At 41.1% G+C, this 15,285-nt stretch overlaps 2 protein-coding genes across 3 annotated transcripts; one reads left to right on the top strand and one right to left on the bottom strand.

Moving 5' to 3' along the window:
• Positions 1 to 4,630: 4,630 nt before the first annotated feature.
• On the bottom strand, positions 4,631 to 8,628 carry gstt1b (glutathione S-transferase theta 1b). Its single transcript, XM_020083654.2, has 5 exons — positions 8,425 to 8,628; positions 8,098 to 8,185; positions 7,866 to 8,016; positions 6,447 to 6,623; positions 4,631 to 5,386 (listed from the first exon to the last, which is right to left on the bottom strand). The coding sequence occupies exons 1-5, from the start codon at positions 8,534 to 8,536 to the stop codon at positions 5,189 to 5,191; spliced, it is 726 nt and encodes a 241-aa protein (XP_019939213.1). The 5' UTR covers positions 8,537 to 8,628; the 3' UTR covers positions 4,631 to 5,188.
• A 1,879-nt stretch (positions 8,629 to 10,507) lies between these two features.
• Positions 10,508 to 15,285, top strand: chchd10 (coiled-coil-helix-coiled-coil-helix domain containing 10). 2 transcript variants are annotated; one of them, XM_069530734.1, is made up of 4 exons: positions 10,508 to 10,622; positions 13,043 to 13,277; positions 13,492 to 13,633; positions 15,071 to 15,285. In XM_069530734.1, exons 1-4 carry the CDS (start codon positions 10,546 to 10,548, stop codon positions 15,088 to 15,090), a joined length of 474 nt encoding a protein of 157 aa, XP_069386835.1. In that variant the 5' UTR covers positions 10,508 to 10,545; the 3' UTR covers positions 15,091 to 15,285. The 2 variants fall into 2 exon arrangements, with proteins under 2 accessions (XP_069386835.1, XP_019939485.1); XM_020083926.2 differs by lacking the exon at positions 10,508 to 10,622 and adding an exon at positions 11,010 to 11,220.

The following is a 15,285-nucleotide window of genomic DNA, read 5'->3' on the forward strand; positions in this document are numbered from 1 at the left end:
CTTACATTTCTACATCATTACACTGCATTTTACAAAATAGTTCATTTAGAGGAAGCGCAAACACACAATAAAAGAACAAAATAAATTAAATTTACAAAAATCAGAACTTAATATAATATAAATGTAGAGATAAGACAATAATGAAAACCAATCAAATTCTCCAAGTCCCCAAATTGTACCCTGTATAAAACAATTCTGCAGTTGAATAAAAAGAACAATAGCAGCACATCAAAATCCCATTTACTGTTGGGCTATATAAAGTCTACCAGTACCACTGGATAATTTTATTGATGAGCTGTACAGAACAGACTGACTCCACTCATTGTACTGGATGATATACATGCATCTTAATAACAATAAACTAAATAAAAGGAAAGTTAAAACAAGCACTGCAAGTCAGGATATGCAGCATAAATGTAAATTTAAAAAAACTTCACAAAACCTGAGGCCCTCAGTCAGGAAAAATACTGTTCCTGTGGTGCAAGCTTTTGGTCCTGATGGGTGCAGCCTCCGGAGAAATGGGAGTGTCTCAGGACGTTTGTGTCCATAATTGGAGGTATCCACCACAATCTTTCAGGCTAAACTGGAGGTTTACAAGTCCTGTAGGGAGTGATGCTCTTTGCTAAGCAAATGATCCAGTGTAGTCTGACCTTCTCCTTGACAGTGGAAGCAGCATGGCAGATGGTGATGGAGGAAGGACTTAATTGCATGAAGTGCACCATCATTGTCTTTGATAAATGACTGCAGCAGAGAGTGTAGGCTCTGCTGGGCTTTGTTGATGAGTGGTTTGATGCACAGCTTCCACTTGAGGTCCTGTGTGATCATGCTGCCCAGGAAGCAGAAGTAAATGGTTTTGTATTTATAAGGTGCTTTTCTAGTCTTGATGACCACTAAAAGCGCTTTACATAACAGTTTGCTATTCACCCATTCACACACATTCATAGGGTGCTTCTTTTTTTTTTTAAAGAAGTACTCTACAATATTTACCTTGGGAGTCAGACAGGGTAATGGGGATAGGTGGGGCTGGCCTTCTTATTGAAGACATCCATCTCCACTGTCTTAAAAAGTATTAAGCTCCAACTTGATCTTCCCTCACCTGGTCACCAAAGGAAGAATGGTGATGTCTGCAAACTCCCAAACCTAAATGGATTGATGACTGAAGGTGCAGAAAAGCATTGGAGAGAGGATGCTGCCAGCTTCAGATGTAGTTTCCAGTCTGAAAGAAAGTCAGTGATCCACCTGCAGGTGGTGTCAGGTACACTCAGCTGGGAAAACTTGTCCTTCAGTGGAGTTGGGTTGATGGTATGCAAGGCAGAGCAGAAGTCCTAAAACAGAATCCATGCATAGGTTCCTGCTGGGACCAAGTGCTGGACAGTGTAATTCAGAACCATGTTGACAGCATTGTTTGGAAGACCTTCTGGCTCTGTTGGTGAACTGCAGTGTGGTCAGTAAGTACTGTGGTTGTAGATTTTTTGGGAATGGTGATGATGGTGGAGGATTTAAAGAAAGCTGTCAAATGACAGGTCACCAGTTGTTAAAGATGTCTATGAACACCTTGCACACAGTGCTGGATGGAGAGAGTGAGTTATGGATGATTTGTGGCGATTGTGCTTCTGAAAAGATCTGTTAACTTGTCGCTCCAGGATGGACAGAGTCATCAAGACTTTAAAGTCTTTATCTGTCATTGTGGTGGAAATTCTTGGTGAGAGAAATTAAATAAGAATTTTCAGATCGAACAGTCTTTTGTGAATTTATTGTAGCAGAGACAAAAATGGCATGTCAGGTGCGACTCCAAAAACTCCCAAGTACTCAACACAACACTCAAGTTGCTCCTTGGTTTTAAAAAATAGACATTTTATTTTTTACTCTCAGTAAGTTATATAAACAGTAAAATCGCCAAACTGGGGGAATAGCACCAGAGCACCACCTGTAGGGAATAGAAGAAAAGGGAGGGAAGGACACCTAATTATGGACCTGTCTAAAATCATGTGCAACCCATACCACAGCACATCAAGTAACATGTAACAAGTCCTTCGAGAACCTGATGACTTCTCCGACGCTGTCATCCCAAGCCAGCAGGTCTTCCTTTAACCAGCGACCCTTCCTTAACGCAGATCCCCCGACCCTTGTTGCCGCAGCACCTTGGCTTTGGTCGACCCTGTCTTGATGAGCCACTGCGCCCCGCACATTTCCTCTCGAAACTTTTCATACTGTCCATACAGTATGTGACAATGACACTATGGGAAGTTCTGGAAAAGGGGCATAATGAATGTTAAAGTGTTTGGATACATTTTTGACCATTCAAGCACAGAATATCTAAAAGTTATGAAGTTAAGAATTATTAGGTAATGACTAATTTAATTGTTAAGTATTCCCTTAAATATGCTTTTATTTCTGAATGCTTGTGGCTATAGTGGTGAAGTTTATATTGCAACCAACTGAATAGCCCTTTCTTCACCCCCTCCCTTCCCGAGCATCAAAACGCAAACGACCACATTGAGCTGTCTTCTCTCCACTGATGAGGTGTCTTTAGAATTAAAATTTCATTTGATTATTAAGGTATGTGTACTGTTTTTGATAGTTAACATTTAGAAAAGTTGTGGCAGCATCAATACACAGTGGTGTTTATACCGCTGCTTTTTGTTTACATCTTATTGAGCAATGTACTGCAACATTAGCTTTTCAGCACATGTCAGCCATTGAACAATAATTATATGAATATATATTGGGATAGTATCTTAGCTGCATACTTCTCATCTCACTTCGTCATTGTTCTTGTCTTCATACAATTATTCAGGAATTGAGTCTGGGGGCAGCCCAGTGAGCAAACCACTGTAGCCATGTTGACCCACCTTTTGATTTTTCATACCTGGTCTTTGAGTGTCGTTCCAGGCCCTCTGTAACCTTCATACAGGACCACAACTATTCACACACCTGCATATGCATCAAGGCAAGGCATCAAACATAAGTGACTATAATGTGGGGAAAGGCAATTATTGTTATCATTTTTGTTACAATATTATCATTTTTATATCTGTTGTATCTTTATTTTTTTTTTATTTTTTTTTTTATATTATTGTATATTATATTAACATATCGTTATTTTTTATTAATGTATATATATATTGCCCTTAATTCAAAAGAGAGTCATTCAAAAAAGAAATGTATCAGATCTGCTGTATTTGTTTTGTATATATATATATATATATATATATATATATATATATATATATATTGTCCTCCAACCATCTGCGGTTCAATCACAGTCTTCCCCATCTGCAAGATAGTGATCCCCTGAATTTCCCTCATAGAAAAAAGTGCTGCCCATAGATGTACTGTATGAATATGTGTGTGTGTGTGTGTGTGTGTGTGAATGGGTGAATGGTAATAAACTGTACTGTAAAGGGCTTTTAGTGGTCATCAAGACTAGAAAATAAATATATAAATACAGACCATTTATCTTATCAGGATGTCTGATTCAGTCCTGGCTAAACTTGCTGACATCCTGGAGAGATGAAGGGTAGCAACAAATTACACACTGGACACAGCAACGCCATAAAAGCCCTTGTCAAGCTGGGCAGCACACCCCAGACACCCGTACGAGAGAGGAGCACCATCCTCAGACATGGCAAAGAATGGCAAATGTTGGTAGACCTCAGAAGGCAGTTGGTCTTCCCGAGAGAGAGTGTAGCAACTACTCTCCAGCCAGATATAGTCATGTGGTCTGTAGTGGAGAAATGCGTCTTAATCCATGTTCAAGTCCAGCATGGACCATAAGTATGGAAGGTGGACTGGTAGCTGGAGAGGTGTCAGTTCACCTCCTGGGCACTTCTGAGGAACCTTACTTTACTGCATGTATATAATGAAAAATGAGTGTAAGAAGAATTTTCCCTTGTGGGATCAATAAAAGGAAGTTTAAGTTTAAGTTTTAATCATCGAGCTGACCATTTCTTGGGATGAGGGCATGACAGCAGCCTATGAAAGGAAACACCTCAAGTACTCTGAGCTTGCAGCAGAGTGCAGAGAGGCTGGCTGGAAAAGCCAACGTCTTCCCAGTTGAGGTTGGATGTCAGAGCTCTGTCTGCAGAGCAGCAGTTATACTGCTCCCCAGGGCTGGCATGACGAGGTCAAACCTGCAGAAAGGTAGAAAGGAGCTAGGAGACGAGGCAAAAAAAAGGAGGAAGGAGAACTGTTGGGGTCCAACACCTCAGGCATCCCCAATATGCCACTGTCCGCCCACCGGTAGAAACATCCGTGAGCATAGATATCATGTTCAAGACAAACATAATTAGAATTGCCCTCCAGGGACAAATAAAATTGTTTGTGTGTGCCTAATGTGAAAGGATTCCCTCAAGGCGTTAAAGAGATATCACATTCACGTGGCAAAAATGTGGGGTCATAGTGACCTTGGACCACCAAATTCTATTCAGGTCATCTTTGAGTCTAAGTGAATTTTTGTGCCACATTAAATGAAATTCCCTTGGGCATTCCTGATTCTGTGTTCAAATTTCATACTGACACAGCTGCCTATGACTATGTGACCTTTTCACAACACACTACTCTATATTATGCTCATGATGACACAATGAAACTTTCACAGTTTGGTCAACAAATCACTGTCACTAACAAACATAGAGCACTATTTATTGAGGCTTGAAGGAGCATCACATGTAGCATAGCTGATTGACTGCATTTAACCACAGTGAAGATTTAAGGAAACAGTAGTCTGGTTTGTTCTGTGTGCAGTTATCTCAAAGTTCACATTTCCCTGTGTTGCATAATCAGGCCGCCTGATTTTAACAACTGTGCCTTTCTGCTTCCAAGGCCCAGTCTAGCAAATCACATGCTGCCATGCTGAGGGAAAACTTTCTGATGCTTTTACTGTCATTGAGGGAAGTCCTCATACAAGCCACTGGGAATGCGTACTATGTATTGTCTATTCAAAATAGATGTATTATGATATTAGTGTTGTCTGTGTTAAGAAGGAAAGTTGGAATGAAATTGTAATGCAGCCTGTATGAATCAGGTACCAAATACTGACTCTTTCCTATAGCTTTACAGAATAAAACATGGACTATAATATAGTGCCTCGCTGTACTCCCCTTTTAATGACACATTAAGAAAAAAGTTGTTAAAACCATTTGTGAGAAAATGTACCAAGCTAGTTTGAACTGAACCAATGTTCTCTTCACATGAATAATTTGAGGATCTTGGGTTTGAAGAACTGCATCTTGCTGGCGTCCATCAATGTCACACTCTCCTGGGCTCCCAGGAGGTGCTGGTGGGCATCATCAAACAGCTCCTTCCCAATTGCAGCCTGGACTCTGTCCCGCCATGCACTCAGTTTGGGTCTGCCATCAAACACATCCAGGCCGGATCCCAAAGGCTGTCATCGGGACAAAGGGGGGAAGAGAGGGGAATATTAATGTGGAAAGAGCCAACTCTTAAGCCACCTCCTCTGACTACTAATCGCTATGATACGTGACACAAACAAAAAACATATAGTTTCGTTTCAGTCACACGGCTCTCATCAACCATGATCAGCAACTGTATTTTGTGCACTAACATCTCCATTTCAAAGCAGGGACTAGGAACAGAACAGAAAAGTCAGCAGCTTTCACTTCAGCATATTTAATTAAAACAAAATTAATTAAAAGCAACACCACAAATTGGCTATTTAGAAGCTAACTCCGGGTTGTTGTTTGTGGGTTTTAGCAGCCAGCTGTTGTCCAGTACCAGCCTAATTTCACCTCAGCTACTACTCTTATAGCATGACTGGATAAAAAATACAAGGAGTGTATGTGCCAAGCTAGGTCTTGGATGGGAATGTAAAAATGTGTGCATTTTTGCTTTTCAACTTTCAACTTTTCAACTCTATGTCTGATTCTCCCACTGGCTTTGGTTGTTTTCTCTTGTTTCTTGTTGGCATGCTGAATTACTTCTCCAGTGCTCCTCTGTTTATATGTGGCCCTAAGTTTTTATATAATGTTACACATGCTGGAAGTGGAAATATGCTCTAACACAGCAACACTGTTTTCATCTGTGAATATTCTCCTCGGCAGTGACAACCTCTTCCTCCTCCCTGCACCGTAGTCCCTCCGAAGTGTATTTGGGTTCATTTAATTTCAATAGTTTTCTTTGCATTCTTTTATCTATCAGATTATTGTCTTGTAGTTGTTGATTTAACCACTTGATTTTGAGGAGGATGTTTTGATTAAGCTGATTGATTTTGCACTCCCAAGTGGACAAAGAGCTCTTCAGTGACTGCTTGGTCACTTTTAAGATTGTTTTTGTCTTGCTGGTGATATGAAAAGGTATATTATCACTAGCATAGAACTTCTGACAACACAAAACATCTAAAACAGTGTTGATATTCAGACTGGTTGGCAATAAATGGTTATTGCTCTTTATAAATCCTCTGGACATGGAACATTTTAAATGTTTACCTGCATAACCTCCACAACGGCAACCAGGTCAGCCAATGAGATGTTATCTCCTGCAATGAATGGCTTGTCCTGAATAAACTTTTCCTCCAGGAGTTTCAAGGATCCATTTAAGTCCTCCAAGGCTGAATCCAACTTGTCCTGTGGGACATCCACGCCCAGAATCTTGGGAATCAAAAGCTACAGCACAAACATAAGAATCTCAATTAGAATCACCTGCAAGTGCTGGTTACTATCCAACTACGTATTTATTAATAGTTTCATTTTTGCCATTTTTCTCCACTCACCCCAACCAGTCAAGGCAGATGACCGCCCACATTGGGTCTGGTTCTGAACACATTGCTTTCTCCTTTAGTCTAACAGCCTTATTTCTTTCATTCAGCACAAGCTCAATGAATGATGGCACATGTTGCTCTGTTAGTGACTATAAATTGTACAGTACTTTTCACGATCTATTGTGGGATACAATTAGTCAACTATAGAGTATTCAAATGTTCTCATTAAGCGCTACAAAATGGCTAGCTCACTATATAGTTTACTTTGTCATGAGTAGTGAGAGATATTTTGGTGATAATACAAAATAAACATTTTCAGGAGGAGATAATACAAACTGATATAAGGTCTGAGAAAATTATCTTTTCCTGGAAAACAATGAAGGTAAGCAGAAAATATGCAGCATTAAATTGATCACTTCACAAAACAGCCTGAGGGTATCACAGGACAGAGGGTTCAGCTTGTGAGTGCATGGTCTCCTTGTTCTCTCTTCTCGTCCTGGCCAGAACATTACTTTTTCCTTACACTCATTTAGTGTGGATCATGATGGTCACATGCCTTCTGTGTGACCAAGTCCCACTGTTTTTATGACTGTTAACTTTTGAGTTTCCTAATTATGTAAAGTATCTTCAAATAATGGTAAATATATAGCACTTTTCTGTTCTTGATGACCACTCAAAGCACTCTACAGTACAGTTTTGCCTTTCGCCCATTGACACAGTGCTTCTATGTGTCGAGAACAGCACAGACGTCTGGGGCAATTTGGGGTTCAGTTGGGGTAGGATTGGATTACTGTCCACTGAAGTGTCGTGGAAGTAGAGCATCATTTTTAGGATGTTCACAGAAAGCAGTGATCACAGTTATGCCCATCCTGATGGGGTGTGAAAAGAAAATGACACAATACAAGATAACTTTTTTGAAAACCAGTTTACAGCTTGTTTCCAGTAAGAGTGTATTGTTCTGTTTCATTGTGTTGGGATCAGTAACAGTGAATGGTGAAAACATGCCCAAATATATAAAAGGCAATAGGAAGCATAAGGAAACCTAGAGCTGCTAATGGAGCACTGCCCTTATATAAAGTACGTCCTCCAGCTGACCTTACTTCTTCACAGCTGGAGGGAAAAGCTCACACACAGTAAATGACCATACCTTGAGCCAGAACACCTTGGATCCATGCAGACGCACAGTTGTGTGCTGCCATGACAGATACTCGTTGATGCGAGCACGTTGGTGGAGGTCAGCTGGGTACCAGAAATCTGGAGTCTTAAACTTCTCTGCCAGATACAGCAGGATGGCAATGCTGCAGAGGCAAACACCACTGATGAGCACCACATGGGCCTCACATACAGGACATATTACCAATGAATGTTTGAATTATCACCTCTCAGCCAGGCAGAAGTCTCCGTCTCGCAGAGCAGGGACTTTTCTTATTAAGTTGATCTTCCCAAATTCTTCTCCATACTGCTCACCTGAAACCAAATAACTATGATCAGATATTCCCTGATGTAAATTTTCTGTTGGTTCAGTCTATTGACCTCGTTGATCTATTGACAGGGTTCTTGGTGGTGTGTGGCCTGTTTCTGTGGCCTGTGAAATCAGTTACTGGGGAGAAAAAAAGTTAACAAGGATAGTGGCTTCTGTCCAACTTTTCTGGAGTGGACCCGGGCGTGGACATTCCTTATTTCTGTGTGTGTGAACAAGAACTTACCGTCCAGCAGAGACAGCTTCTTGAACTCAAAGGGGATGTTGTTCTTTGAGGCGAATATGTAGACGGAGCGGCAGGGCTGAGAGTACAAGTCCAGGTACAGCTCAATGTCCATGACTGCTCCTCAACACTGTTCCTTCTGCTGTCTGTCTGTTGCACTGACACACCACTACAAGATCGTCTTAGGCAACAAAGATCAGTTGTTTGACTAAGATACTTAACCCCCCTCCTGCTCCCAAGACACATGTTAAACACATTTGAGGAACTGGTGGTTTAACATTAGTGCAGTGCCCATTCTACACATGCCAGATAGAGATTCCTTGAGTTATTAGAACTATCTCTGTTTCCACAATCCTTTTTCGAAATTGTAAATAATAAATGTTTATTGTGATTTTAAAAATTATACTTCTTTAATACACTGCAGAGCCTATACTTCAGAATCCTTCCTTGTCATTTGTGAAAACAGTTATACAATATACTGACACTGTTTTACTGGTTCAGCTTGATTTATAGTATTGCAGCAAGAAAATGAATGTTGTGCTTTTATTTTGTAGACAAATTGTTTAAGAAGGGATTGTATGAATTTTGCTGCCATGACAGAGATCATCAAGATAGTATATCTGTAGCTGTAGTTTATCCGAAGATGCAGAAGACAAAACATTCAACTCAGTCCACAGAATGAAGACACACTGCCCCACCTCCACTGACTATACAGTAATGGTCGCTTGTTTATTAAATTTGTGTCAATTATTATTGCACGTCCAAAACACACCAAACTCAATTATACTGCTTTACAATTTTACAGTGCTCTTTCTCAGACCATTTACGATACACATGCCAAGAGTGAAGCCAATAAGATGATAAGTTTACGAGATATGGGTTCCACATACACACAGACAGACGTTTGTGGAGTAAGAGTAAGTAAGTAAAACTGATAATATAGTCTTATAGAACAGTGTGAAAATGTCTTGATCTTTCATCAGCCAATCACAAACCAATCTTTTCTGCAATAGATAGTGTTTATATTTATCTTCTCTGTGTATACAACACTTCTTGTGACACAAGAAATTAAGTACAAACTTTTACAAAAACAAAGATAAACCAACAAATAGATGTGTGAGGTTCTTATTCAAGCTACAATAACTCGCAGTAATGTACTTTTAGTCCTTCATGTGCTGAAGATTGTTAGAAATAGGAGCACTCAGAGGAGGGAACAGTAAGCTGGGGACTTTCCTTACAGACAGGAGAAATAGTAGTAGAGGAGTGAAAGCTCTTGCTCCATGTCTGTACTCTCTGATGTGTCTCAAAGCAGTGTGGAAGTTGAAACAATAACATGGTGGTATAGAACACTGGGTCGAAGGTGAAAGACTTGCATCTGAGGTCTTTAATTCTCAGACTTCTATTTGTTCCTGCTGAAATGAGGGCTTAGGTAATGTTTTAAAAATGATATGTCATTAAATGCACTGATTACATTATTATGTCGTGGTCCTGGGAATAAATTGTACAAGTACAACTAATACAATAATAATACTAATATTTAGTCATGCAGGTCTTATATACTGTAATCATTTATAAAAAAAAATCTATCTAACTAACTTGGTCTGGTTTATCTGTGGATTCTATTTTTTTATTGTCAAAAAGGAGAATTTTCAAATGGCACCAAACTCTGAAGCAAAGCATGTTACAAGGCACACAGGTAAAACTTCGATCCCATTAACAAACAAGTTCAAGATCTTAATCTGGCTGGGTCACACTGACGGAATAAGAGGAATGGTTTCATATGGTTGTGGAGCAATTTATGTATTGAGAAGTTTCTAGTTATATATGGAAGTAGAATAATGACAGGAAGTTCTTTTCTGTATAGTCAAACAGTTTGTATGAGACACTGCAGCCACACTGCACTCTGTTCCCTGTATCACACATTTGAACCCCAGTCCCTGCTGCACTACAACAGATAATGTAACATTGTCAGATCAACTATTAATCAATCAATCAATCAAATGTATTTATATAGCACGGTATCACAACAAACAGTTGTCTCAGGGTGCTGCACAAAAGTCCAAGATCTTAAAAAAGACAAAATCCAACTTGTTCCACTCTGAGCAAGCATGAGCAACAGCTGGGATGAAAAACTCCCAGGTGGAAGAAACCTCCGGCAGAGCCGGGCTCGGTGTGGACGGCCTCTGCCAGGACCGGTTGGGGTGAGTGGAGGAAAAAAATAGATCACATCTTATCATTTTCATGATGAGCCAATCCTCCATAACTAAGAGCAGCCATAGTAAGTCTGTTTTCTATCAACAGCCAAGGTGTTTCCCGGTGTTTTTCACATGTCACAGTATGTGTGAATCATGAAATGAATGAATGCTGGATTCCTGTAGCTGCCTCAGTGTCAGATCCTTGGCATTAGGCATATTGGGTCACAGTCATGTCTTAATTATTTAGTTAATGATTTTCCTGCTTTTTTCCTTCAAAAAACAACCAAATATGTCACAAGCACGCAGCTTTGGTGCACATGTGCTGCTGCTCCACTCCAGTAGGTAGAGCTCTGCTCAACCCGCACAAAAGGCAAAGAAGATCACCCGTTAAGTCTCGCGACATTTGTGAACGTCGCAAGGTCAATTGCGTGTACGTGAGCTGCCGGCCTGCGGCTGACAGACACTCAGCGGTGACCCGAGCAGAGAGCGACGTCACTACAGGACCGCATTTTGCAGAAGTTCACCGGTACGAGCTGCACTGATAAACGCGGTTGGTGTGAGACATGGCCAGAGGAAGCCGCAGCCGACCCTCAGCTCAAGCGAGGTAACACACTCTCCAGCCGCCTCAAGGGACACAGTCCTGGGGCTCACACGCTGTACCCCTGCGGCATTCAAGAAGCTCATGTGACCTGTTGTAAGCGAGAGAACACGTCCCGTACTGACACGTCACTGGAGGAGTTTATCTGACTATTGATATTTAAATCAATATAGCAGTGTGATGCAGCGTAATGTGTAATTATTGTTGCGTCATAAGTCATTGAGACCATGTGAGGTAAGAGTCCCCGCGGCAGACATGAGAGTGCATCTATCCCTTGACCTCGACGGAAAACCTCACGAGGTTAAAGAGATATTTAAAGGAGAAGCTCTTAGGTGCATCACACTGCGAGGTTCTAAACCACCTGCATTTATAAGAGAAGATACGCACTATACTATACTCTGTGCTGGAGGCTGTGCGCATTCACTACAGATATTTATTCAAAATAAAACTAATAGAATTGAAATGTTGAAATAGTATAATGTGTTAGGAATATACTTGGAGAGCACCATATCTAAATATGGAGAAATAATTGATTGTGTCCATTTCACAACTGGGGGATTGGATGACTTTTATATTTTTATTCAGTTCTGAAGATAATATTGTAAAAGGTTAATATGCTTGTTGTTCACTGTGACACTTGACTGGACATGTGTGACAGGAGGTCAGACAAATGTCAGGAGAATAAAACTGTTCTATTTTTTTACATTTCGATGGGTATGCCCGGGTGACACTATGAGGTTGTGTCTGACTGATATTACACGTACCAAGTGGAGTTAAATGTTATTATTTCAGCTCAGTAATTATGACAAAAAAGGTGCAAAAACAATTTTGAGATTGTATGTGCCCCAGTTACGTACATACTGGGGTGTAAACAGCAAGCAGAGTCTAAGAGCCAGGGACCCTGCAGACATGAGTGTCAGAAAATGTGTGGGGGGTTTGTTGTTCACTTATGCTTATGAATATTGCTGCAGGAGATTTTCCATTTAGACGGTTTTACAACACAGAAACCTCTGGAGTGTCCAGATGAGGGGGGTGGGGGGGCGTAGCTGCAGAGACGGGATGTAAACAATACATAATGTGTTTTAGTTTACAGCAAATCAAGAGTGTCAATGAGGCGGAACTGTTACCAGCAGTTTTGGCAATGCTTTGCATTCACAGCTGGTTGGTGTTTAGTCATGCCGTGACAAACTGGTGAAAGTGGCGACTCGCAAATTATTCGGTGCTACAGGGTCGGCGTTTTTCTAACTGAGGCTATTATTGGGCACATTTCTGCACACTGTGCAAAGTGCATGTCCAGAGCGTGACTGTGCACATCTGGCATTTCAGTAACAGGATGTGCCTGGCACATCTGGAAATGGGGAGAGATTGAGGTGTAGTAGGTGTGTTAGCGCTGGGACAACCAGACATAGCCAATCATAACCTAATTCTCTGATACAGTCAAGACTGTGCGTGTGTTCGTCAGTGTTGCAAGTGTCGGTTATATGTGGGGCAAATTATATGTAATATTTTAATACTACAACAACTATTTACTGAAAAATTAGGTAACCATTCTCTTAACTGAGGTTTAAGTGAACATAATATTGCTTGTTAAATAGCACAATGCAGAGTGAGACAGAATGTAATTTTTAGGTGACACAGTTTACCCAGACTCAAGTGTAATGTTGGTCCTATTGAAGTTAAGCCACACTGACTCAGTGGAAGTGTTATTGATAATGTTTCTTCATTAGACAGTCATCTTATCTACTTGGCTCTGTTTGAATAACTGATCCTGTCACCCAAACATGTCGAATGGCTTAATGTACAAGAAATTTTTCTTTTTTGTTTGTAGCCCAGCTCCATCTTATGCTCCTGCTCCAGCTCATCCGCCTCCTGCCTCCTTGGCCCCGGCTCCTGCTCAGTCCCAGGGACCCGGTCTCATGGCCCAGATGGCAACTACAGCTGCAGGGGTGGCCGTAGGCTCGGCTGTGGGCCACGTTGTTGGCAGCGCTCTCACAGGAGCTTTCAGTGGCAGCAGCAGCAGCAGCAGCAGCAGCAGTCAAGAGCCCGCCAAGTCCTCATACCAGGTGAGAGGTTGAGAGGACAAACAAGGGTTTCACCTAGTAGCTAAAAAACTATATGAAGACATTCTGAATGTGAATTAGGAACATGAGTGTTTGAGTTGTGACCAGTAGCTGCCTACAGAGGCCGACCTCCATCACCAAACCTGTCTGCTGCTTTTCAGCCACTCTGTTGGTGCTGATGTGAGACTAACTCAGATATCTGTTGATACCACTGCAGGACCCCCCCCGGCCTGCTCCAGCCCAGCCAGGTCCCTGTCACTTTGAGGTCAAACAGTTTCTGGACTGTGCCACCAATCAAAGTGACCTGACTTTATGTGAGGGTTTCAACGAGGCACTCAAACAGTGCAAGTACTCCCATGGTAAGTCTGTGGTGAATGATAGCTGCAGCTACACAACACAATTTTTGAGGTTTAAACAGGTTAAACAGGTTAGCCTAGGGGATTATACTAATTCACAGCCTTCATATTCACTCTGTCATTGTGGCTGGTGAATTTACATAGAGGTGCAGATACCAGTGCTCACACACACATACACACCTGGTATTAATGTGGTTTTTGTGATCCGATCACAAGTGGACTGCTAGTACAGGTGTGAATGCACTCAGATCAGATCACGATCCGATCACACCAGACCACATTCGGAGGTGGTCTGGGCCCCACGTGTCCACATTCTTTAAACAGTGTGAACATGAATGCGTCCTGGGCCACATATGAAGGACCGCCTACTCAAGAGACATCTTCTGACCCGCTACGGTTTCACTATGAGCTTAACCTATTTTTACTCCTATCTGTGCCCATTAGGGCTGTCAAAGAATATTCTAAATTCGAATATATATTCGAATATTAAAATAAAACAGATATTCGATTGTGAAAATTAATATTCGGCTGTGAAAATTAATATTCGGCTGTGAAAATTAATATTCGACTGTGGAAAAGAACTCAGCGGCTGCTTTGCGAGTGGGGCGCACTGCATGACAGGTCAGGCCACAGGAGTTGCACTTGCACAGCGTCACTCACTGCTGAAAGTGAGACGCGACCTGGGTTTCCAGGCGGGTAGATACAAATTTGGGCTGGAAACACGGGCACTTCAAATCCTTCTTCCTGCGACCCTCTGTTCGTCTCACTCACTCATTCACTCACATACACACCCACGGTCTTTTTTTACAGTCTAAGTTTTACAGTTAGTTCATTTACTTATTTTGTAATGTGTAGGTATGTTTTATTTTAAAACTGAAATAAAAATACCTATAAAAGTAGTTATGTCTCGTTGTATTAGTTTGTCCTCCTGTTATTGACATAATGCGCATTGCGCATGCACATGTATTTGAATGGTTCGAACCTATGTGTATTTTTAGAGCAAATATTCGAACGTCATTTTGGAGTAATTTTGACAGCCCTAGTGCCCATACGTGGAGTTTTTAATGGCCATCGCCAAAATACCAACACTGACCACGACATTGTGAATGATTCTTTTCTTAAATGGTGAAATCTTTCTTCACTGCAGCTGCACGAGATTCATTCAGTGCCTACTGACTCCTCTCTCTCATGCCAATACACAGTGACATCAGACACATCTGTAAACTCTGTCAAAACATCATAATTTGGTTTTAATTAACACAGACACGTTTATTTGCATGGATAGCGGGCAATTGAGATCCAATCACAAGTGGTCACAGGAGACACTTTTAGGACTTATGGGGGGGTGGGTTTCGGATTCATTCATCCTGGGAATAACAGAGATTAACAAACAAACATGAATATAATATATGTTAATGTTTTTTTCCTGCTTCTCTGTAGGTATGACTTCACTGGTGTGAAGGATGTATGTCAGCTGCCATGACCAACAGATTTTAGTCATGAGAGATGCCACAGAAACACACACACACATCTGAATGCCGGTCCTCAGGCCATCGGCATGGTGGTTCTGTTTGCTTTGTTGATCGATGTGAAATATTTTTACATAATGTACAGTGACCTACATTTAATAAACAGCTGTTATCTTTTTCTGTTAA

The sequence above is a fragment of the Paralichthys olivaceus genome, chromosome 8 (assembly GCF_024713975.1).
Source record: "Paralichthys olivaceus isolate ysfri-2021 chromosome 8, ASM2471397v2, whole genome shotgun sequence".
NCBI classification, from domain to species: Eukaryota; Metazoa; Chordata; class Actinopteri; order Pleuronectiformes; family Paralichthyidae; genus Paralichthys; species Paralichthys olivaceus.